Below are 24,289 nucleotides of genomic sequence, written 5' to 3'. Positions count from 1 at the left end.
AATGTACTTAGTTACTTTCCAGCGCTGCTGGGGAAATGACTTGCAGCAGAAAGAAACTTCCGCACTTTACACTCATTATGTGATTTTGGTCCCTGAAAACACCAGCGGAGTGAGAGCTCTCTCTGCGCCCCACCTTCTCCGTGTCTCCGCCCTCCTCGCTGCAGCTTCCTCAGGTGTCTGAAGCAGGAGGACGGAGGAATGTGACGGGACGATCCGTGCGCTGCACCGGGCCTCACCCCAACCTCAACCTCTACTGCGGACCAGGTCATGGAAATAAAACCTCAGTACCCGACCCGGAGTGGATTCAAAGTCTGACCGAAGCCTTCAGCTATGAGGAGGAGCGCGTCCTGGACCCAGGAGAGGATCTTTGGTGGCAGTTTCTGACAGTTTGGATCAGTTTGAGTCAGTCCAGGTGTGGCTGCTGTACCTGAGGCTGCGGCGGGTTTGACTCTGTATTAGTGTAAGAGTTTCTAGAGTTCCTCCGCTTCAGGACGGATTGTGTGTTTCGGGGGGATCAACATGCCGGAGCTGATCAGTGTGACAGAGTTTATTGCAGAGACTAATGAGGACTACAAAGCTCCAACCACCTCCAACTTCACCACCCGGATGTCCCACTGCAGGAACGCGGTGGCGGGTCTGGAGGAGGTAAGAGGACACACACTAGGAAATAACCTGAAGCATGTAGAAGCTGCACATTATCACAGGTGTAGTGTTAATAAAGAAACTAAACTACAGGCAGTGGAAGAAGAACTGAAAAATAAGAAACTCAAGATCTTATGTTTTACATTTCTCTTCAAACTTGTGCTGGTTTGATGAAAACAGATTTTTTCAGGGTGTAAATGTTGCACATAGAAAACAGATTTTAAACTGTGTTTCTGAGGGTAAATCTGCAGATGAAGTGTGTGCCAGTGTCTCTATCCTCCACCTCTTCATTTCCAGGCAGTAAAAGATTGAAAAAAGTGTGTTTTTTAGTGAAAAGAGGAACAGAGAGACACACTTCCTCATGCACTTTAGCAGTAGTTGGGTTGAGCTCAGAGCTGAGGCTCCTGCTGCTGCTCGACGTGTCGTAAGACTTGACAGAAGCTAGGCTACCTCTTTGTTTTGCAACACAACCGTGATCAGGCATATGTGTTAACAGAACTGATATGAGGAACTGGCAGTTAAAGGTCAAAGGTCAGTGGTTAAAGAGATGCAGTGTGAGTCAGGAGCATGTCAGTGCTGTTGGACATGGTGCTACAGTCACTTCATGCTGACTCCCACAGCTCAGAGGGTTTCCTGTGGTTGTTCCAGGGGTCTGTGGTGTACTTCCAGGATCCTAGCAAGGTTTCCAGGTGTTTTAGTGTTTTAGCATTAATATTATTCATTTTGCACTATTTAAAATACACAGAAAATGACAAAGAGAACAAATAGCATACAGTGCAGGGAAAGGCAAACAGCCCAATGGGCTTATTTAAAGCCTCCACCTAAGGATGTAGAAATACCACAATGATAAAAAAAAAAATTACAAAATAAACTTACAAGAAAATAATGTGACTTCATAAAAATGATGAGAAAATTTCAATTTAATTTCAAAATAAAATGAACTGCAATAATACAATAATATCAAAATAAGAGCAGAAAATGTGAGACTGTGATGTGTGTGCAATATGAGCAAAACAAACAATACATGTGAAAAACAGCTATAAAACAGCAGTTAAATGGTCTTTTAAGCATCTATTGTAATGTTTTATAGAGGAGCAGTATTTTACTAAATGAAAATGGTGAAAGGTGATAGCAATTCCATAATTTGATGCCACTAAATCTTATTGAAGATTTTAAGACGCTTTCAAGGCTTCTTGAGTACCAAGCTTTGATAACCCTGACTCCGGTTAGCTTTTGTTAACGTCATCAGCCGAGGGGTTCACATACTTTGTCTGTGATAGGTTGAAATATGTTTTCAATATGGACAAAAACAACACGATGATTTGTGTGTTATTAGTTGTAGACACACAAATAGATTGTGTTGGTTTATTATTGTACCTTAGATTAGATCTGAAATTTATACAGAAATGCAGATAATTCAAGCTTTACTTTCACAATAAAGTGTACTCATAGGAAAGTGTATCTTAATTTGTATTAATTATATATTGCATCATGAATAGAGTATTTGTACAATCATTATGTCCAAGATAAAACATGTAAGGTCAAATATAAAGAATAAAAAAAATATTTCTCTAGATGTTTTTACTGAATATTTTAACATCACACCTGAAAAAGTGATGTGACGTTTTTAGAAATCACAAGTCAGGACCGATTATTGTGTCTTCCTCCTCCTGTTGCATGCTGGGACATACCCACCCAGAGGACCTGGGGGCGATGACACAGCCTCACCCGTCTGATCGCGTCCCAACAAAAACCTAAGTCACCCCCCCGTCTCTCCGTTTATCCCTCCTCTCTCTCTCTCTTTCCTTTTTTCTGACCTTTTCTCTCTGTCGTTCGCTCCTCCTCCTCCTCGTCCTCCTCGTCCTCCTCCTCCTCTCCGTCTAGTTCGGTTTTTAAAGCTCCTCTGTGCTTCAGTCTTGTCTCGACTCGTCTGTGTGAAGTTAAACACCATGTGAGAGGAAAGTACCGGCGTTCTCCAGGAGAAATACACCTGGGAAACCACGTCTATGTAATCCTCTGCCATGATTACAGAGACCAGATTTCCTGTTTAAACAATATTTAAGAAGGGAGAGCTCTAACCTGGTTACTCAAACACCGATCAGCCACGGTATTAAAACCAGTTACCTGTTTTAAAGTGACACCAGAAAGCTTTTCAACCTCCCCACCCTCCCTCTTAGCTTCCAAGTGGAGTTAAAAGGGTAGTTTGGGTTTTTTGATGTAGGGTTATGTGAGGTCCTCGTGAATAATCATTGCATTACCTGCAGCACGCTCCCAGTTAGGAAAGCCGACCAGGGGACCAGCAGATATGTGTTTCTGTGCACGGGGACACCAGAAAAAAACGGGGTTTAGACATTTTTAAAAATGGCCACTGAAACAATCCAATATCTGTTTAAATGTAGCTTCATGTAGAATATTTTCAGCAGTTTATCTTCCCGTGAAAACAGCAGTTTCCTTTGGCACTACATTTTTTCATCTGCTGATGTACTGTATTCCTACTCCCAGGCAGAGCTACAGAGCGTACTGTACTACACCGCTTTCTGATTCCCTCAGCTGACCCGCGGCTGCAGTGTAATACAGTGCGCTTGTGTGTAGGAACAGAATCTACAGCAGGTAATGTACCAACTATTCATGAGTACCTCACACAACACCACATCGAAAAACCCCAAACTATCCCTTTTAAAGTTGGCGCCACTGTTGCAAAGATGAATAGAATAGAAATAGGGCTGCAATTATTTTTGGCAGATATTGTGATTGCGATTTCTGTTGGAATGGTCGTTTTTGTGATGTGATTTTTGTTGGTCTTGTACCAAACAAACATGTTCCTTTACATCTAGAGAATATGATTTGTAGGCCGGACGTCTCTGTAGCACGCAGCACACAATGCACAACAATGTGACACGTTTTACCTTTATCAGAAAAATTGCAGTTCCTGTGATTTGGATAGTGCATTTGGCCACATTGAGATTTAGATTATATTTTGATCAACCGTTCAGGTCTAAACCAAATATAGTATTAAATTAAACATTTTAAAATGGCCAGAAAACATGTTTTTTTTTTTTTTATTTAGATTATCAAAAGGACAATGAATATAGATGTTTGTGTCTGGCTGCTAGCAGTAGCATTAGCGACATGGCTGATTCCTGAAGAAACAAATGTAAGAATCACAGTTTGAACTAGAAACCTTGATCTCAGTGCTGTGATAAAGACAGATTTAAACAACTGGTTGTAATAATAAGTAGGCAGGGTTTGTTACTTATTGATTGAGTAGAAATAAGGCCACAGAGTGTTGGGTTGGAGATCTCTCCAGAGTCAGATATCAAGACTACTGGGAAAAATCCTGGTGGATAGGACAAAAAATCCATTAGGTATTTACTGGCCTTCTCTCTGGTCCCAGTGGGTTAATCCAGGGCTGAATTTCTGTCCCAGTCTGACCATAGCTCTCCATCAAGTTAATGCCTGTCTGAGGTTCTTTTCCTCCTCTGACATCAGGGCTCTTTCTCTTTTGCTGGGTTTTCCTCTTAAACTAAATATCTTTTGGTTTTGGACAATAACGAGTTAAGACACTTCTGCCATGGAGTCAGTGAACCCTGTGTTTTCAGACTGTAATTATTTACATTCAGTCAAACTGTCTCCATCAAAAGTTGCTGAATCAGCTATGATCAGTTCCTGTTTGCAGCGTGCCCAAGGATGTTCAGTCAACTGTCATTGAATCACTGTGATGCTGAAGGAAACTTAAAAACGTGATGATTCTCAGGCAAGTTCTGCAGCTATTTTAAGCAGGTTTGAGGATGTTTATTCACAATGCACATCAGACATATTGATGATATTGTATATAATGAAAATGTAAATCACACTGAATCGAAAAATACAATCTTTATGTCTATGTGTTCAGATTTGACTGAGTTATGACTCAGAAAAGAAGGAGTAGCTTGCACCTCCATGAGCTGCAGCTCCACCTGCTGACCGTGTTGGGGAGCTGTCAAATCGCTGACCAAAACTTCAATAACTGACCCCCTTTTCTCTGTAGGACCCCTGCACCTTTCCCCTTCACATCACTCAGTATCTTTGCCTCATGTCAACCTGGTTGTCTGTTACGCACCTGCAACGATTCAAAATGAGTTTGAGTCTAAAATCCTGCTTGACGAGTTTTTAGAAAAAATCTCGACCGGGTTCAGTTTGTGAAACGTTCGCCTGTGTTCGCAGTCATTCAGTCAAACAGTAACTGATCTTCTGGACTGTCTGCATGTTTCATACACTGAGTCACTGAGCCGTGACACACTGAGGTGAAGCTGATAAAACAGCTGACAGTGTGTAGTGAAGCGAAGCAGGCCAGAGGTGTATATACATATGTATCAGGCATGTCCAGGAAGTCAAGCTGAGACGTTGCTGATGCCTTGGTTTACCACACTCTCAGCCTCAAAGTAGAAATGATGATGATGATGATGATGATGATGATGATGATGTAGCTCTAACTGCTGAAAATAAAAGTCTTTAATAATAGGTACATAACAGGTGGCTTTGTTTTCAAGGTTATGTTCATAATAATGTGACGAACTCTCGCTGGTATGAAAGTTTTAAGATGTGAGGGGTCATGATATGGATCCTATAAGGGTCTCCAAATCTTCTTGAGTTCTTTTAAGAGGTGGTTAAAATGATTCTAACAGTCCATGAAGAGATGTTTGGTTTCTTGAGGGTTTTTCAGTCACCACTTATGGGGTTTGTGAAGGTCCTGAAAGGTTTTCAGGACTTCTTAAAGAGGTTCTGTAGGTTGTCAGGTTTAGATCTTACTGGATATTGTGACCTGAACACAACCTGCTGAATGTTCAGGTTAAAGTTCAAAATAGATATTCAGATGGTCATTTTCAGTTGCAGCTTTATAACACACGCAAGACAACAAAACCTCTACAGAAATTCACAGATAAATAATTAGCACACATCATCACATGTCTATTAAAAGCAGTCGCAGAGTGCCTCTGCTTTAGTGCCGTTACAGATCATCAATACACACAGACCTATTTTCATATTTGAAGACGGTTATAGAAAAGCAGATTCACCCTCGTGCTCAAACTCCAGGGGCGGTTACAGAGATACGTAGACGGGTTTGAGGTGGTTTTTAAGGTCTTACCAAGGTGTTGGGGCTAACTGCTGGTTTCCAGAGGTCCTTGAGAAATGCCCCAAGGTTCTTTCGAATATTCGAAGGAACCATGAGAAGATTTTGATCATCCATCTACACTTTTCAAGGCTTCTTGAAGGATTTTCAGATGGTGCAGAAGATTGTTACACAAGGTTTTTAGGATTTTAATTGGATTTCATGGGCCCATGTGGAGCTTTTAATGGTCAATCCAGGATTTCCAAGTCTTCTTGTGGGATTTTAGTGGATATCTAAGAGTTTGCAAAAGGGTTGAATGATTTCATTGGTCTCCTTTTCAAGGAGGCTTTAATGGTACCTGTGGGCTTTTCAAGGATTTTCAGAAGGTGTTGACAGTTTCAAAGGGTTTTTAGGGGATTATAGGGTGTTCTAAGAGCTCCTGAGAAGATTTTAATGGTCAGTCTGGAGTTTTCAAGGCCTCTTTTCAGTAGTTATTGTGCTTGAAAGGTTTTACAGATTCTTCAGTTGTCTTGTGGAACTTTTGGGTTTTCAAGACTCTTTAAACAATTTTCAGAAGGTGCTGAAGAGGTCCCTGAAATATTTTAAGGGTTCATTTGTTGGTTCCACGGGTGAGGATTATTTGAGAGTCTTTCACTGCTCTCCAGGTATTTGTGCCATCCTGAAGAGAAAAGTCTGTTTTTAGGGAGCAGACAGTTCCACGTTTCAGTGATTAAACAAACACAAACTAAAGTTTTTCATGTCACATTTGAATCACACTTTTGTAACCTCCGTTTAGTTGATCATCACATTCCCCTGATGTCTGATGGTTAAACGTCTTTAACTCAGGTGAATGAACTCAGAAACACACACTGGTCACGACTAACAACGAGCAGGAGCACACACTTTTCAGTCTGCAGGTGTGTGTCCAGCTGCTGTTGAACAAACAGTTTGATTTGCATGAAATCAGCTGATCAGTAGCAGGAGCTGCTGACAATCAGCAAACTGATTTACATGCAGGAACATGAATTCACAAAAACACTGAGTGTGTCAATGTGATCGTTTCGCCTCGATACCATTTCACTTAAAGGACACAATTGTGTTTTTCCTTTTTTGTCTTTTAAATTTTGTCTGAAACTGTTTCCTGTTCAGTGTGTCTGTGAAACTTTATTTTAATTATTTTATCTTCTTTGCCAAATTATAATCAGTTAAAGGCCAAATCTGAGGTATTTACAGTTTAAAGGTGATATTCAAACAGCTGGCTTGATTTTTAAATTGTTGTTGTGTGTGCTGCTTGCATTAATCTGCTCTCAGACCCTGGTTGTACCCTGGGATTTTCATGTACAATGTTTTACCACATTTTCCTCCTTTAATTTCAAATTTTGTAGATTTGATGGGTTATTTTCCCTTATTTTATGTTTTTATGCTAACCCTTTTTCAATTTTATTTGTATGTATTGTGTACAGTTGTACTGTTGTACAAATCAAATTCATTTTAAAATTCCTTGTCATCATTTTACAGATCATCCCCTCAGATTTCCTTCCTTCCATGTAGCCAGCGGTTTCTCTTCATTTCTATGAAAATCCAGTGTCAGAGACTTGAGAGCTCCATCACAGAGATTATATGTCAGAGTTAGTTTCTGTTTTTGAAAGTTATGCTGACATAAAGCAACACAGGAAATGTTTAGAAAACATTCACTTTCTCAAGTAAGAAAGGTCAGAAGTTGCAGAGTCTCGTCACAATGTCCATGTTTTTAATGTTGTTTGTCGTCTGGATTAGATTTTTCTGACTCTGATCATCAGATGTCACAGTGTCCTTGAATGCATCACAAAGGACAAAAATTGTGTCAAAACTCCTGCAAACACCCAGTTTATTGTGCTAAGCATTCAGTCACACACAGCTTCATCAGAGCATGGACATTTGTAAAACTACTTTTTACATAATGTTGCTTTATCAGTTGGTCAAAACATAATGAAACTAACTTTACTAACATAAAGTAAAGTTGACTAAGGTCTTTGCAGACTGAGTTTTAAAGAAGTGAAGGGAAACCCAACGGCTGCCTGAAGGAAGGACATGAATCTGAGCAGTGATGGAGGAATGTGAAGTATGTATGAAGGCTGTGGGCTAAAATGTGAAAAAACAATATTCATACAATTATCCACAGAGGAAACACTCTCTGAACCTCAGTAACCTCAGTTTCTTTATGAATGAAAATGATTTTTGTCACCGTAACATCATTTTAAACATCCGTGTGGTCGTCAAGTCACGGGACAGTGAATTATACTCACATGATGTTGGTGTGAGGCTGTTTGAAAAACAGATAAAGGCAGCACTCTGACACCAGGCCACAAAATTTATTCAAAAACACCAACATCTCTCCACAGACCGCAGTTAAAAACTTGAGCAAGAAACAGGAAGAATCATCAGTGACAGAAACAAGAAAACGCGTTATTCTGAAGGTGTTGTGCAGAGCTTCCTGTTCTGACTCTTTGTCCTCCTCAGGCTCTGGACGTGGAGCGATCAGTCCTGCACAAGATCAAGAAGTCGGTGAAAGCCATCCACACGTCTGGTCTGGGTGAGTGAGTGAGTGACACAGTTTCACCTCAGTCTCTCCAAAAATGCAAACACCTCTCACCACAAAGAGCTGCTTCCTGTCTGCTCAGTTCTGTTCACACACATTTATAAAAATCAAACTCTTTAATGTTTTTCTTTGCCTGGGTCCCTCCAGAGTCTAAGATCACCTCTGCAGTGCAACTTTATTTTCTCGAGATTCAGCTTTTCAAATGAAGTGAAAGATAAAAGTATTTTTTGAAAATATAGACTGCGTTTTCCTGTCCTACATGCATTTTTTTTTAACCCAATAAAACATGACAAAAAAAAAAAAAAGAAGTGGTTGTTAAAATATTTTCAGGTTCAGGTTTGAAAACTTTGAAAATGAAAGTGAGTTTTTAAAGTAGACTCCACAGTGTGAGAGATTCAGATTTCAGATTTCCTTTAATGGTCATTTCTATGCGTTTACATACATAAGAACACAATAACGTTCTGCTTTTAAGAACACCAGAGCAGCAAAATGAAGTGCAATAGTCAATAAATAGAATGAATAGTAACGAATGGTTGATAAAAAAGGCGATGCACTATAAAATATGTGAAGGCCCAAACGTGAGATGAGGTGACTTTACCTCAAAGCACGAATCTGCTTCATTCAATTTCCTGAATAAGTGGGAAGGAGTAGCCTTCCTCCAGATTAGTTTTACTGTAGAGATCCATTCCATTATCTATTAATCTGCTAGTTATTCTCTCAATTAATCGATTACTGGTTTTTATCCATAAAATGTCAGAACATTGTGAAAAATATCGGCTCAAGGTCAAATTTTCAAACAGCCCAGAATCCAAAAATATTCATTTTACTGTCGTGTTTTGTGTAAAAAAAAAAAAAAAAAGTATCTAAAATGATTAATGGATTATCAGATAGTTGTTGGTTAATTTTCTGATGATCAGCTAATGGATTAATCCACTGATCATTGCAGCTCTTGTAGCTCTGGTCGAGATTCTTCTTTTTTTGTTGTTTTTTTCCCGCCCAGATAAAAGATGATTTTAATGATAAATAAAATTCAACAAAAGTAGAAACTGTAACTTTGAATCCAGGTCATTGAAAATGTCCTGGAAATGTCCTGGAGAGTCATTAGTCAGAAACAGAGGGGACCCAGCAGCTGGTGGTGCGTTCAGGTCGCGGTGAGCTTGTGTTCAGGTAGGTGGAGTCTCACCTCCAAACATTCCCGTCATACCGACCTCCTGTCCCAGCATGCCTAGGGAAAGGACGCCCGCCTGCAGGACCTACCCGTGTGTAGGAGAGTAAGAAGAGACCCAATCCCACCGAATGTGTTCAGCAAACAAACGCAGACAAACATTTATTCGCCCTAAAAAAGGCGGTTGTCCGGAGGACTCGTTCTTCACGCTGCCATCAGGAGAATCTGATGTCAGAGAAAATCAATCAATCAAACAAACAAACAAACACGACGGAGTGAAGCTGATGAACTGTGCTGAGTGTCAAAACCATTACACGGCCAAAAGTATGTGGACACCAGCACATTGCAGCTATTGTGTTATACAGTGTTAAAAATTTACTGTCAGCTTTTATCACTCAGTGACTCCTGATCTTGGCTTCTTAATGCTGAGTATCTGACAAACAATTCCTTCTCAACGCACATCCAGACACGCACAGGAACACACACAAACACAAATTGTATGTACTGCATATAGTTCTCAATCATTTTTCCACATTTCCTCTAATATGTTGTAAGGTTGTCGTGTATAATATTTGATATCTGTGTAGAACAGAGTCAGTGTGGATCAGCCGTGAGCAAGAGTCAGACAGCCTCTCCTCATCTCCGCTGTCGACTAAACACTGACCTGCTCTAAGTTTTCTCAATAAAATCTAAAATTATACTAGAAATATAAAGTAGATGCAGTTTTAGGTTTAAAATCTGGGAGGGAATTATTGTTGCTGCTGTTACAGACTGAAATAACCACCAAGATTTAGAAAAGGTAGAAAATCCTCACATTGTGAGATGAATTAAATGTCTAAATAGTTGCTTATTAGTTTTCAGCTCCACATTCATGTTGATGAAAAGTGATAATGTAGTGTAAAGTTATGTTTGATGATTATGACGAGGAGGAGATCAATAAAGTTTTAACTTCACTTGGACTTAAATATGTAAAATATTAAAATGTTTGTACTTAGATATTAATATTTACTTCTATATATTTTGTTATAATCAAAAAATCTTATGTTGAAACAGTGTCTTAGTCCGTCTCTCTACACTTTCTGTCTCTGGCTCTCAGCTGCGAGCTCATTGGTTCCTACAGAAGTCATCTTTAAATCTTTAAAAACATTTCTTTCTTTTTTTTTTTATCAAACAAACAAGTGGAAATATATAAAGCATTTGTTGGGGACTATTTTCAGCGGCAAGTATTTGTGGCAGCAAGACAGAGTGTGTGTGACAGAGTCAAGTTAAACTACAGTGTGTGTGTTCATGGTGATGCAGGTGATACAGATGTGTTTTAATAGCAGTCTGTGGCTCAGAAGAATAACATGTATCACTTGTTAGAAGGAGACAGTCAGTGTTGGTTTGAGTTTATCAAACAGAGTGAGACATCCCTGCTCTCTGTCATCATTTCCCATGATGCCCATGTGATGGTGAGAGTGAAGAGGCAAGAGGAACAAACAGAAATCTTCCTGCTTCAGGTTGTGAAAGTAAAAAAATTGAATAAAAAATGAAAGTGATGCTGAGGACAACAGACGACTGTGTCCAAATATGGACAAATAATATATTTATTGATAGATTAAAATAATGTGTAAGTGTAACACTGACTTGCTGTGTTTTTATGGATGGATTTCATGGAAAATGGATTTACAAAAACAGCATCAAACTCTCATTAAATAAACCATTTAGAAATAAATAATAGAATTTGAAAAACTTTTTAAAAAGCAATTTTAAAAATGGGAATACATTCCTGGATTCGTTGTTCAATTTATTTATTCATGATTTATTAAATGTATTTCTAAATGGTTTATTTAATCAGTGGTTTATGCCATTTTTGTAAATCCATTTTTAAATCTGAAGTATTTAGGAGTTGAATTGAAGTATTGATGGATTAATCGATCATTTATGAATTCTTTTTACAATTCCTATTTTTTATGTCTATTAAGAAATGAAATTAGGACATGCTTTATTACCTTTCCTGTGACGTCCCTCCGCGCAACTGAAGGAATCTAACTTCGGACAAAAAAAGCTAAATGAGGTTGTAGACTAAATCTACTAAAGCTACACCACATCCACATTATCATCTGTTTCCTGTGTGTTTCAGCTCATGTGGACTATGAGGAGCAATACGTCCAGGCCATGGAGAAGTTCGGGGACAACTGCGTCTCCAGACAGGACTCCGAGGTTGGCTCCGCATTCATCAAGTTTGCCGTCTTCACCAAAGAGCTGACGGCGCTCTTCAAAAACCTGGTGAGGAGCTGGTTTCAGGCTTTAAATGTAAACTGTCATCAGTCAGTGCTGCATCTCTGGATTCAATGACCCGCAGTCTGTGTGTTGCTTTCAGCTTTAACACAACTTCTCTGTTTGCAGTTGCAGAACATGAACAACATCATCACCTTCCCTCTGGACAGTCTGCTGAAGGGAGACCTGAAAGGAGTCAAAGGGGTTTGTGTTTCACTTTCCTCTGTCCGTCTGAAAGCTTCAAACCACCACACAGTTTCAGATAGACTGATCAGTCATGGTGGACTTTCTGCAGGTCTGGAAAAAGTTTGGAGTTCATTTGACCTTAGAGGGTTTTAAATTTCACTTACAAAGGTCTTCAGATTCAGATTCAGATTCAGACAGCTTTATTTATCCCAAGAAGGCAATCCCTTTGCAGGTTATTCACACAACTTAAAAACTCACAGGCAGCAGATCAACATACTTCAATACAAGAAACAACAAGCAGCAATAAGTAAAATAAATAAGAATAAAACAAGTAAAATGGATGGAAATAACACATTATGTTACAGTTTCTATATAAATATAAATGCATAAATGACTGAATAATATCGGTTTGTTCTCCTAAGGTCCTGAATGTCTCCTGCTGTTGACAGTATCGTTCGTTATAACGCTTGGCTATTTGTCAGGAGACGGTTGTTCAGACTCACTGACTCATAAAGGACAAGGCTCCTTTTTTTTTTAGTCTCCTTGTGGTCAGTTTTCAGAGCCTGTAGGCCTGTCCGGTAACCCATACATGGATCCAGGTCATGTTAATTGATTAATTACATTCTAAGGAAAGAAACAAGCAAAAAAAAAAAAAAGAAAAGAAAATCATTAAAAAGTCTTCAATTTAACTGCAGAAAGCTAACCATTATTTTCATTATCAATAAATCTGCCAGATATTTGCACATTAATGGATTAATTGTCTATAGAATGTCAGAAAATAGACAGAATCCAACATGACGTTTTTTGTTTGACCAACAGTGAAAAACACCAAGTTCAAGTTCATTTTTTTTGTTTTAAAAATGATACATTTTTCAATTATCTTCGAATATTTTTAAGTATATTCTTCAAATACTTTAAATATTTCAACTAAAAATATTAATTCCGGGATGAAGCTGCTGCAAATGAAAAATATCTTGAATATAATGTTGAATACTGAGAATTAAACATATAGTCTGCTTACAACACCCATAACAAGTTCAAAACTAAAACCTTATAAAGAAAGAAAGAAACATTTTAAGTTGTAGCAATATGTCACTGACACAAATATTTGTTTGTTCTATAATAAAAATGTGAAAATTGAAGTTTAATATAGTTGAAAATTTGACCTGTGCTTAGAATTTTTGTATATTTTTTCTCTTTCTCAGCTTCTTTTGAGACATAAATCATCTTTATAACCAACTACAGAGGTTTATTTGTAGACTTTATGTCCTTCAGATCCAATATCAAATAAAAAGAAAACGGTAAAATAAAACATACGTATCCTCAGCTGTAAAGGACGCAGCTCCCTCCTGTTTTTATCAGTTAAAAAAATTTCACACTCTCTTTATCATGTGGAAATGTTTCCTGAGCGACTCACAGGTCAAAGTCTCTCTCTCTGTTTGTTGTTATGAATCACAGCTGTGATGTGATTGGTCGGAGCTCAGACTAATTATGTGACGCCTCTGCCTCCTTCAGGATCTGAAGAAGCCGTTCGACAAAGCCTGGAAGGACTATGAGACCAAACTGTAAGAAAAACAAAACCACGATATCAGTTTTTTGCCTCACACACACTTTCTTTCTCACACTTTCTTCTTACTTAGACAAGTTGTCTTCATAACTGTAATCTGCCCTGAAGGAACAGCCTGTAGTTAGCTTTCAAGTTTCTACTTTATTGATAAATTACAAAAAAATCTCCTGTTGTCAATAAGTGAGATTGGATGTTGTTACAATATTTTTATTCATTAGTTTTCTCAAAATTATGAGTTGATCAATTTGTTTTCTTGTGATAACAAGATAATAATTATCTTGTTATTTCCTGAAGACAATAAATATCTTGTTTTCATAACAAAACAAAAGATTCTTTCTTAAGATAACTTGATTATCCTATTATCATGAGAAAACTGTCCTAAGATAATGGATGAAATAAAATCATGGCAACCATGACAGTTTTCATTATTTATTATTTATTTTCTACATTGTACAATTAGTTAGCTAATGTATTATATATTTATTTATTTTATTTTTAATTTTCAAATTCTAAGTTGCAAAGTGCTGTACAGTAGACAGGAAATTAAAATCAATAAATAATAAAACCATTAGATTTTTTCATAAAATTCATCCTGACCAATTCCAGTAAAAACTAGAACTTTTGCGTGTGTTTGTCTGCCTCCGCCACTCTAGTTTCAGGTTACATCCCTGTTTATCTAGAGTCATACAAAATATTTGCCATTTTTACCACCTTGACCTTTGACCCCCAAAATCTAATCAGTTCGTCCTTGAGTCCTAGTGAATGTCTGTGCCAAATTTGAAGAAGTTCCATCAAGGCATGTGTCCACGAGACACGTCAAGTTGTCGAAGAATTATCAGCAAAATTGAGGAACAAAAACTAAATTTTAATGGCTCAGTAGAACTGTAAGATGCAGGATTTACTAAGGCCATATTTGATGTCTTAGCTGATATTTTTTTTTCAATGTGACCTTTGACCTCTGCAGAGCAAAGATTGAGAAGGAGAAGAGGGAGCACGCCAAGCAGCACGGGATGATTCGGACCGAGTTCCATGGAGGCGAAATCGCAGAGGACATGGAGAAGGAGAGGCGAATCTTCCAGCTGCAGATGTGCGAGGTGAGGTCAGACAGAGGTCAGAGGTCACCTGATCCTTGTTATTTCTTTATTGTTTTTATTAATCAAATTTTAGAGAAAGTCATTATCTACATCTTATGTGTCTCCTTCTGTCTTTCGTTTCTGCTTCGTTGAAAGAGAGAAAAAAACAACACATATACTGTTTGGTTAAGGAACAGTTATAATCCCTGCTCTGGTGTTTTATGGCTGTGCTGGTAAAAAACATTATGGCACATTTTCCCAGAATCCAGCATATTTGGTGTCTTCGGACACTTTTGGACAAAAAACTTTTGAGACCCAGAGTTCACCAAAGTCTGTTTTTATTTCACAATTATTTCCAGTGTTTTATTTTCTTACACAAAGTGTTTCTGTGTCAATCAAAAAGAAGCATTGTCAGTTATTTGATTTGTCTTAATTAATTCAAAATTGCTGCAATTAAATAAAAATGACCTGACAAGCTATTTTATTGTTGAAAAGAATCTGGATTATTTCACAGTTCCTTTGTTGCTTCGTCTTTTTTATTATTATTATTATTATTATTAGCATGAATCTTTATATCATAATGTTTAATTTATTTATTCAATAAAACTGGACAGACAGGAAATTGTGAATTTTCTCGTGTCTGGTTTCGCTCTGCAGTATCTCCTCAAAGTGAACGAGATCAAGGTGAAGAAAGGCGTCGACTTCCTCCAGAACCTCATCAAGTATTTCCACGCTCAGTGCAAGTAAGTCACACAAACACGTTCAGAGCCACCAGAGGTCGTTTGTCATTATTCAGTATCTCTACAGACACAAACAGAGATCATTTATCATTTCATTTAGAGACAAAGAAATAATAATAAAATGAGCAAAATATGCGAGGGAATTCAAACTATACACATGTAATCAGTTCACTCCATATTATTTTTCTTAAAGTTTTTATTGTGGAAATAATTTATTAAATATTTAGAGATTCGTGCTTTTTATTTCTTTTTTCTGTATTATTTCTGTATATTGTTGGTCAGTTTGTGCAGTTTTATTTTGAATGTGTGTACATTTATTTTGGACTCCAGATTTCCCACTTAACTGTTTTCTCATGTCTTGTTCAGTTTTTTCCAGGACGGACTGAAAGCTGTGGAGAGTCTGAAACCCCACGTAGAGAAACTGGCCACAGACCTGACCACGGTGAGAACGCAGCTTAAGACGACTGCAGGGGTTTTTAGTGTAGTGCAGGGAGAACAGAGATTATACTGAGCAACCAAAGGGTCATTTCACCCCTGTTTCCTATTTAATTGTATAAGATGTAATTAAATGTAATTAATTGTTGGCTGCCATGAAGGAAGAAAAGTTTTAAGATACGACAGTGAGCTTTAGAGACTTGTCGCCTGTAATATAAAAATAATATATAAATATATAAATATATATATTTCCATCAGTGGTGGAAACATTTACTGAAGTACTTATTGTACTTGACTATAAATTTGAAGTACTTCTATTTTACTTGTGTTCCTATTTTATGATACTGTATATTTCTACTGCACCACATCTCTGAGGAAAATATTGTACTCTTTACTCCGCTACAGTTATATTTATATTAGTAATTATATTAGTGATAATTACTTTTCAAATTAAGATATGACATAAAATATGAAATCAGCTCACATCAAATAATTATTATCACAGATGCAACTATCTGACACTATATTATTATTATATATTATTTTATTATATTAGTCAAATTATCCCCACCACATCAAAGTCCTGTTTACATATTGGTAGATCAATAATAATGATCTAATTATATCATGATATAAAACTGATAGGGATTTCTGCATGACTACGTTGTGTCCTGATATGCAATGACAATAAAGTATCTTTCTATCTATAATCAGATACTTTTAAGAGCATTTGGTCTCTAATACTTTTCATTTACATTTTAATTTTTTTAATCATTTTACAGTGTGATTTTGCTACTTTTACTTAAGTAAATGAATTTGAATATTTCTCCTGCCTTTGATTTTCTTGCCTCCTTCTGTGTCCTTCAGATTAAACAGACTCAGGATGGAGAGAGGAAACAGCTGGCTCAGCTCCGAGACGTCCTCAAGGCTTCACTGCAGTCGGAGCAGAAGGAGGTGGGAAAGCAACTACAACTCCCAGGTTGCATTTCACCAAGAAATCTCCAATCATTGATCTTAAACTTCTGTTTCTAACAGTTTTGGTTGATGATTGATGATGATTTCAGTAACTACACCATCATCTTTTATTCACAAATTCAACGATGAAGCATTTTGAATTTTTGATTAGCTTCTTCTCCATAGCAAGAGTGGCTGAGGCTTATGGATATTGTAGTATTTAATAAATAAAATATACTTTTCGTCTTTATGCTGATTACAAATTTGAACACATACTCTAAGTACACAAATCTAAACAAACACGTTTTTTTGTTTGTTTTTTTGTAAAATATGAATTTGAATTTCCGTTTGGCTTCAACAACTAAACCTGACTGATGGGAGAAAGAATAACCGACAGTTTTTAATTTTAGGAGTTTTTGCTAAGGGCCTACTGGGTGCCATGTTGGCCCCTCCCCAGCTTCTTAAGAAAAACATCTTGAAACCTACTGACTGGGAAAGTCAATTGCTAATATTCATGGTCTTCAGAGGATGATGTTTTGAGATTTTGTTAAGCTCCAGACTTTATTCCATACAAATTTAGCTTCTCCACAAGACAGAACAAAATCTGCTGCTGCTGCTGATTTCCATGAATCATCCTGATCTCATTCCTGCTCCTCAGAGGATGAACCTTTGAGATTTTTATGACTGTACAAGCTTTTCTCTAGCATCACATGTTGTTTGTTCAAATTGTGTCTACAATGAAAACTGCAGCCTCCAGGGGGCGCTATCAGGACCTCAGATTAGAAGGTTAATGTGGCGTGGTCTTCACAGGACTCCCAGGCGAAGCAGAGCGCAGGTTACAGCCTCCATCAGCTGCAGGGAAACAAGGCCCACGGCACCGAACGCTCCGGAGTCCTCTACAAGAGAAGTGAGGGGTGAGTGAACTCAATGTCCCAGAATCCCTCAGGAAAATAACTTTATATAGAGCTCACAACAGCAGAGCTGATAACCCTTCTTCTGTGGGGTTAAATTTCTGAATTATTGACTGATGCTGTATGTTCTTAACGACATGTGTGTAAACTGTCTTCCTCAGACTGAGGAAGGTGTGGCAGAAGAGGAAGTGCTCGGTGAGGAACGGTTTCCTCACCATCTGCCACGGCACGGTAAGACACCATATCCTCTTCTCCTATTGGTCCTCCTGCATGACAAGCTCCCGCCCTCCTGCCTGCATGTCCAATCAGAAGTCTCCTTATGGGCTTAAATCTGCATCAGCTGGGGATAGACAACGTCTTTTTATTTAGCTTCTTATATTTTTTTGTTCTTTTTGTTCCTTCTGTCTTTTATTTTGAAGTTTTTACACGAAGAGTCAAACGGCCAATCAGGACAGAGCAAGCAGCAGAGGAAGAGAAAGAGGAGAAGGAGGAAGAGCATAAGGAAAAGGATGACAGAGAGAAGAGTGGGAAGAGCACAAGCTTTGGTTTTTAATTGGGGGAGGGAGTCTTCCTGTCTTCTCATCTCTGCTTCAGTTTCAGCATCTTTCTGATAGATGCAACAAATACATTAATATGTATTTTCTAATCACATAAGCAGCTGTGTCCAAGTGTACAAGATAGTGTAGTTTCTTTATGGTGATGTCCTTTGGTCCATAGTGAAACATTTCAACAACTACTGGCCACAATTTAATGATATTTGTTGTGGACAGTCCCGGTCCTCAGAGGATGAACCTTTTATTATTCTGGTGATCCGGTGATTTTTTTTTTTCTGTGGCACCATCTTCAAGACAAAATTTAAACTTTATTTCAAGAAATATCGTCATGAAAAGTCCAGATCTTATTCCCGCTCCCCAGAGGACGAACCTTTAAGATATTAACAACTCTATGATCTTTCATCTCGCAAAATATCTTGAGACCTGGTCCGCACATTACTCATTAGACATTTAGACATTCGTGGTCCCCAGAGGATGGTTTGTAAAGACTTTGATTACTCTCTGATCTTTTGTCTAAGGCTGAGTTCAGAACAAATTTAGTTGGTTGACGGTAGCAGGAAGCCAACACACACAAAACACACAGGGTCATCCAGTAAATAAAATTTCTACTGTATTATGTATTTAGTATCAAAAACCTCAGTGTGCTGCGTTTGACGACTGATTAACCTTTAAAATCATGAATCTGTTACTCAAACTGGATTTCATGGTATCATTGGTACCTGAAACAACACAGCTCCTTGTGTTGTTACAAACCTGTTCTCTTGTTATGTTTGCCTACGCCATCAAAGCTCAGTGTGCGCGTCCTTGAGGTTTAACGTATGTGAATGTGCAGAATTTTCTTCCTCACAAAGTTTGAAACCTGCATTGTTTGTGTCCACGCTGACTCGTTAACAGTCTTCTTCACTTCACTTCATCTGCTGGTACATTGCTGCGTTTCTTGCAGCTTCACCTCCTCCTGTAGATCAGTGGAATAGTGTGACACCTTTGGGAGTATCGTGTCACCTTCATATAGCAGTGCTAGAAGTCAGCAGCACAGAATACCATTAATGCAGGATTGATTTCAGTCTGACTCAGGAAAACATCTCACTCGTACACAAGCTATATTATAATATTCTAATGGTCAAACTTCCAGGAAGTGTCCTGATCCCAGTCCTCTTCCTGCTCCCTTTTGACTCCAACAGCTGCTAAAACCCGACATCACCTCTTTTTTTATTTGTTTTGTTACATAAAAACACTGGGGACACTAAACTAGATTAACAAACTGGCCTTGATTTAACTCATAGTTAAAGCTGTTCCAGGGCCTTGAAGGTGCCCAGGTCTCATCTAATACACAAAAAAAGATAAAAGTTTAGTGTTCTTGAGAGATTTCTTCTTGGAGAAAAATGAATCTTAATCCCAAATTTTAAAACCTGTGAGGTGCAGTGTGTTATGTGAAAACACAACCTGTCCTCCCTGGCTTTATCTTTCAGAAACATTCAGTGTCTCCCTCTGTTTGACTGAACAGCATGTTTCTGTCTCTGCCTGTCTGTGGCCACACTGCTGTCCTCTCCTGCTGTTGTCTCACCTGTCTCCCTGCTCCTTGTCTTGCAGGCTAACAGACCTCCAGCCAAACTCAACCTGCTCACCTGCCAGGTGAAGCGGAATCCAGACGAGAAAAAGAGCTTCGATCTGTTCTCACGTAAGCTGCGGAGACGCATCTCAGAGTATCACGTTGTTTCCACAGCCTCGGTCTTCGTGTCTGATTTTCTGTCTGTTTCCCTCAGACGACAGAACCTATCACTTCCAGGCCGAGGACGAGGCGGAGTGTCAGGTGTAAGTAGTAGAAAGTTGGACCAGCAGCTCCGGGGCTCTGGGCTCAGTGTCAGTGTCTGATGTGAGGTTTTGGTGTTTTGTCCAGCTGGGTGTCAGTGCTGCAGAACAGCAAGGAGGAAGCGCTCAACAAGGCCTTCAAAGGAGACCAGGACGAGGGAGAGAACAACATCGTCCAGGAGCTGACCAAGGCCATCGTAGGAGAGGTGAAGAGGATGAGCGGCAACGACGGCTGCTGCGACTGTGGAGCGCCCGGTCAGTACTACTAATACTACTACTAATACTATTAATACTACTACTATTACTACTACTACTGCTGCGACTGTGGAGCGCCCGGTCAGTACTACTAATACTATTAATACCACTAATACTATTAATACTACTACTATTACTACTACTACTGCTGCGACTGTGGAGCGCCCGGTCAGTACTACTAATACTACTAATACTACTACTAATACTACTAATACTACTACTAATACTATTAATACTACTAATACTACTAATACTACTACTAATACTACTACTAATACTACTAATACTACTAATACTACTACTAATACTACTACTACTGCAGCAACTGTGAAGCGCCTGGTCTGTACTACTGCTACTAGTAATACTAATATTAATACTACTGGTACTAATACTAATGCTACCACTAATAGTACTGCTACTGCTATTCCTACTACAGCTACTACTGCTCTTATTTGCACATCTGCAGTTCATACTGTTTGTGCTCCTGCTGCTACTTCACCTAAAGCTCTACCACTGCTACAAGTACTGCTACAAGTACTGCTACACTAGTAATACTAAGTTCTACTCTGAATCCTGCTGCTACACTTCTACATTACTACTGGTAAAGATAAGACAGGGCAAGTAAAATAGAAGTAAAAAGCATAATAAGAAAACAGTGTTTAAAAAAAGGATAATAACAATAGTACATGATACTGTTACACACATTTATAAATGTGATGATAATGTATCATCAGCTGCACCTAAAGCAGAGCTCATCACCTGACTCAGAAACCTCCCTGGACTCAAAGGGGCTTCACCTGGTGTTACCTTCACTGAACACATGGTACATTCCTCAGCTGTCGGTCAGACCAGTTTCTGTAGGAGGACAATACTGTAGAGTCAGGTCCTGAGTTTCAGCAGCCAGTCAGTCAGTCAGCCAGCCAGTGAAAACCTATTTACTCTATCAGCCTCTTGTATTGAGAGATGAGGCCCTCACAGAGCAGGCCCCCCCACCTGTATTCTGTGGTGGTTTTGAGAGTCTTTGTAGCTTATGGCAGCTGATGTTCGTGTTTCTCAGTCTTCTCACATCTAACGTTATAGAGAAACACTTGAAACCACGTCCCCAGTACGATCCATTCTGCTGTAGATGTCAGTGGAGGTTTTATAATGGAGAACTATAGGGAGAATGTGTTTGTACTTAAAAGAGTGTTAACAGTTTGCTGTTTACCCCCCCACCCCCACCTCATCTCCTCAGCCCCCACCTGGCTGTCCACCAACCTCGGGGTGCTGATCTGCATCGAATGCTCAGGGATCCACAGGGAGATGGGGGTCCACTACTCCAGGATCCAGAGTCTGGATCTGGACGTCCTGGGAACCTCTGAGCTGCTGGTGAGTCCACTTCACTGTCCCCACAGGAGTGATGGAAATCAGAGCGTGGAGGCAGAGCAGAGTGATGTCACAGGTTTCCGTCTCTGGTTTTGTTTGTTTTTTTTTTGTATTTTTTGATTTTGCTTGGAAATTTTTAGGGCCTCTGTCAGTAAAAAGTCATAATTTTGAGATTTAAGTCGACAATTTAAAAGAAAAACGCCCCAATATTTTGAAAAATAATAATATCTGAAGAATAAAAATTGAAATTTTATTCAATAATTTGTTCTTGAAGCTTTTTCTTGCAATACACTAACTTTAATATCATCACATCATTCATTCTTTCTTTCCCTTTTATGTTTTAATCCTTAAATCATATAGCATATAAAGAAAGTTCAGATGTAGATTAGAAATATGTTGTATGTATATTCACTCTGTATGGAACAAGCAGAAAAAGCAGGAAGCAGCAGCAAAGATGAATCCACCTGACGTTGTGTTTTTGTTGTGTTTTAGTTGGCGAAGAACGTGGGAAACGCGAGCTTCAACGAGATCATGGAGGCAGACCTATCGGTGCAGGGCGTAACCAAACCTGATCCGAGCAGCGACATGTGAGTGACGCACTCAGGCTCAAAGGAAGGAAGTCCAAAAACCGATTCAGTCGCGACGTACTAACGCTGTCTCTCTTCATTGGTTTCCAGGCAGATGAGGAAGGACTACATCACAGCCAAGTACACAGAGAAGCGCTTCACTCAGAGGCTTTGTGCCGACGCTGCGTCCAGACTGCAGGTTTTATACGAGGCCGTCAGGAACAGAGACATCCTGTCTCTGATCCAGGTCTACGCTGAGGGTGTGGACCTGATGGAGGCCATGTCACAGCCCAATGAACACGTACGACCACAATGATCTATAGTTATCTAACGGTCAACCCAGTGGAGTCACTCCATTGTGCGTGAGCGGAGGTTTTACTGAAGGTCTGTTTGTTCCTGTCAGGAACTGGGAGAGACGGTGCTCCACCTGGCGGTCCGGATGGTCGACAGAAACTCGCTCCATATCGTCGACTTCCTCGCTCAGAACAGGTAACTGCTGCGTGTCATCGCCGTCAGGTGAGAGGCCGTCAGCGCTCTGAGTGTCCAGAAATCTCTTATAGACGTCTATAAAAGCTGCTGCATGAAATCACAAGTTTTATTCAGTGTTTCCTGCTTAAGTTCGCTTTAAAGGACAGGTTCACATTTTTTCAAGTCAGCTTTAAAACAATACTCACATGCATCACATGTACGGTGGTCCTTGTAATTGTTCCTCCTGGCCACACTTACGGTGGCCCTGAGAGCTCAACACACTGCAACTTCAGTAAACACACGCAAACAGACAAACGCTTTGTCTTTGTCCTAATAAATATGTTTATTTGCTGCTATGGTCACGTAACATAATCTTGCAGACCCCATTTCCAGGTGTTAGGGTAGTTATAGCTTGTTAAAAACACACTGACGGCTTCTGCTGTGTGTTTTATAGAATCACATGACTAGCTAGCACATAAGCGAACACTCTAATCAGAAGCTAACATGCTCACATCTGAAATGCCTCCACATCTGAAAATAAACTCCATGGTTTATAGAATCACTGGAGAAAGTTTCATGCTTTAGCCATAAAATGCACAACACCCTCCATATACAGTCCAAGCTCATCTGCTGCACTAAAACACCCTCTTTGGTTTAGTTGCGTTAAGTTGCATTTTATTTTATTTGCACATAACGAGGACTGCAGATTTTGTCCCACATTACTTACACTGGACTCGCATTAGAAAGGGGTGGGTTCACAGGCAGCATGGACAACAGTAACCGTAGCAGCTGTAATGACAATGTCAAATGGTCAGATAGCTTCAGACCCAGTCACACACAGTCCTGTGTTAAACCAACCTTTGTGTGTGTGTGTCAGCGCTAACCTGGACAAGCAGACGGCCAAGGGAAGCACTGCGCTGCATTACTGCTGCCTGACCGACAACAGCGAGTGTCTCAAACTGCTGCTGAGAGGAAAAGCTTCCGTCGCCATCAGTAAGAACACAAACAGCTGCACATGCATTAAGAAAAACTGCATGTCACACACAGTGTATATGTAGCTTTTAAAGTAGCTTTAGCTAAATCAAGTTTATTAATGTTTTTTTTTTTTTTTTAATGTCACAGTCATCTCAAGCTATTTTCTTATTGGTGCGTTGTTCTTTTCTCCAACTGGGAGATACTGCATCTGTCAGAGATTCACAGTATCTTGCAACATTATCTTAATTCTGTCTGAACAATAAGAAGTGAGTGCAGCGGTATTGATAAAATCATTTTTTTGCCACATTAGTGCTTAATTATTAGTCATGGTCCCAAGTGGATGAGTCTTAGATGCTGGTGCAGCTTCAGATTCTTATTCAGTGCCACAGTTGGGCCAACACTTATATTAACATGTTAACTGTACATTATGTTAACATAGGATTTGCATACTGACATCCTAAATATTAAATCCTGAACATCACCGTGTTAACATTCGGTCACCACCAACTTTTTTTGTCCTTTTTGTATTAATAGATGGTGAAGATGTAACAATAGTAAAGTGATCTATTAAACAGTTCAGTTTTCTCATGTGTAATTACAGCTAGCAATTGGCTGCTAGTTTTCTAATTGTCTCAGTTTTCTCTATGAAATTATTTGTTTCATTCATTTTTCTTCACAGCAAACGAAGCCGGAGAGAC

The 24,289-nt window shown here is 39.0% G+C and overlaps 1 protein-coding gene across 2 annotated transcripts in view; it reads left to right on the top strand.

Annotated features, from left to right (window-relative positions):
* Positions 1–167: 167 nt before the first annotated feature.
* asap2b (ArfGAP with SH3 domain, ankyrin repeat and PH domain 2b) overlaps positions 168–24,289 on the top strand; it is a 29,793-nt gene continuing 5,671 nt past the window's right edge. For both annotated transcript variants that reach the window (XM_056405138.1, XM_056405137.1), the window contains exons 1-20: positions 168–645; positions 8,231–8,303; positions 11,597–11,742; positions 11,863–11,937; positions 13,435–13,484; positions 14,451–14,580; positions 15,217–15,302; positions 15,666–15,741; positions 16,602–16,688; positions 17,499–17,602; positions 17,761–17,830; positions 19,744–19,831; positions 19,917–19,965; positions 20,051–20,217; positions 21,452–21,585; positions 22,075–22,169; positions 22,260–22,449; positions 22,552–22,637; positions 23,494–23,609; positions 24,271–24,289. The exon at positions 24,271–24,289 is cut by the window's right edge and continues 49 nt beyond it. In XM_056405138.1, coding sequence (XP_056261113.1) covers positions 520–645; positions 8,231–8,303; positions 11,597–11,742; positions 11,863–11,937; positions 13,435–13,484; positions 14,451–14,580; positions 15,217–15,302; positions 15,666–15,741; positions 16,602–16,688; positions 17,499–17,602; positions 17,761–17,830; positions 19,744–19,831; positions 19,917–19,965; positions 20,051–20,217; positions 21,452–21,585; positions 22,075–22,169; positions 22,260–22,449; positions 22,552–22,637; positions 23,494–23,609; positions 24,271–24,289 — 1,967 coding nt within the window. In that variant the 5' untranslated portion in view covers positions 168–519. The remainder of the gene's footprint in view (positions 646–8,230; positions 8,304–11,596; positions 11,743–11,862; positions 11,938–13,434; positions 13,485–14,450; positions 14,581–15,216; positions 15,303–15,665; positions 15,742–16,601; positions 16,689–17,498; positions 17,603–17,760; positions 17,831–19,743; positions 19,832–19,916; positions 19,966–20,050; positions 20,218–21,451; positions 21,586–22,074; positions 22,170–22,259; positions 22,450–22,551; positions 22,638–23,493; positions 23,610–24,270) is intronic.

The sequence above is a fragment of the Seriola aureovittata genome, chromosome 19, assembly GCF_021018895.1.
Source record: "Seriola aureovittata isolate HTS-2021-v1 ecotype China chromosome 19, ASM2101889v1, whole genome shotgun sequence".
Classification (NCBI taxonomy): domain Eukaryota; kingdom Metazoa; phylum Chordata; class Actinopteri; order Carangiformes; family Carangidae; genus Seriola; species Seriola aureovittata.
The sequence above is the reverse complement of the archived record's forward strand: the minus strand, read 5'-3'. Positions and strand labels throughout refer to the sequence as shown.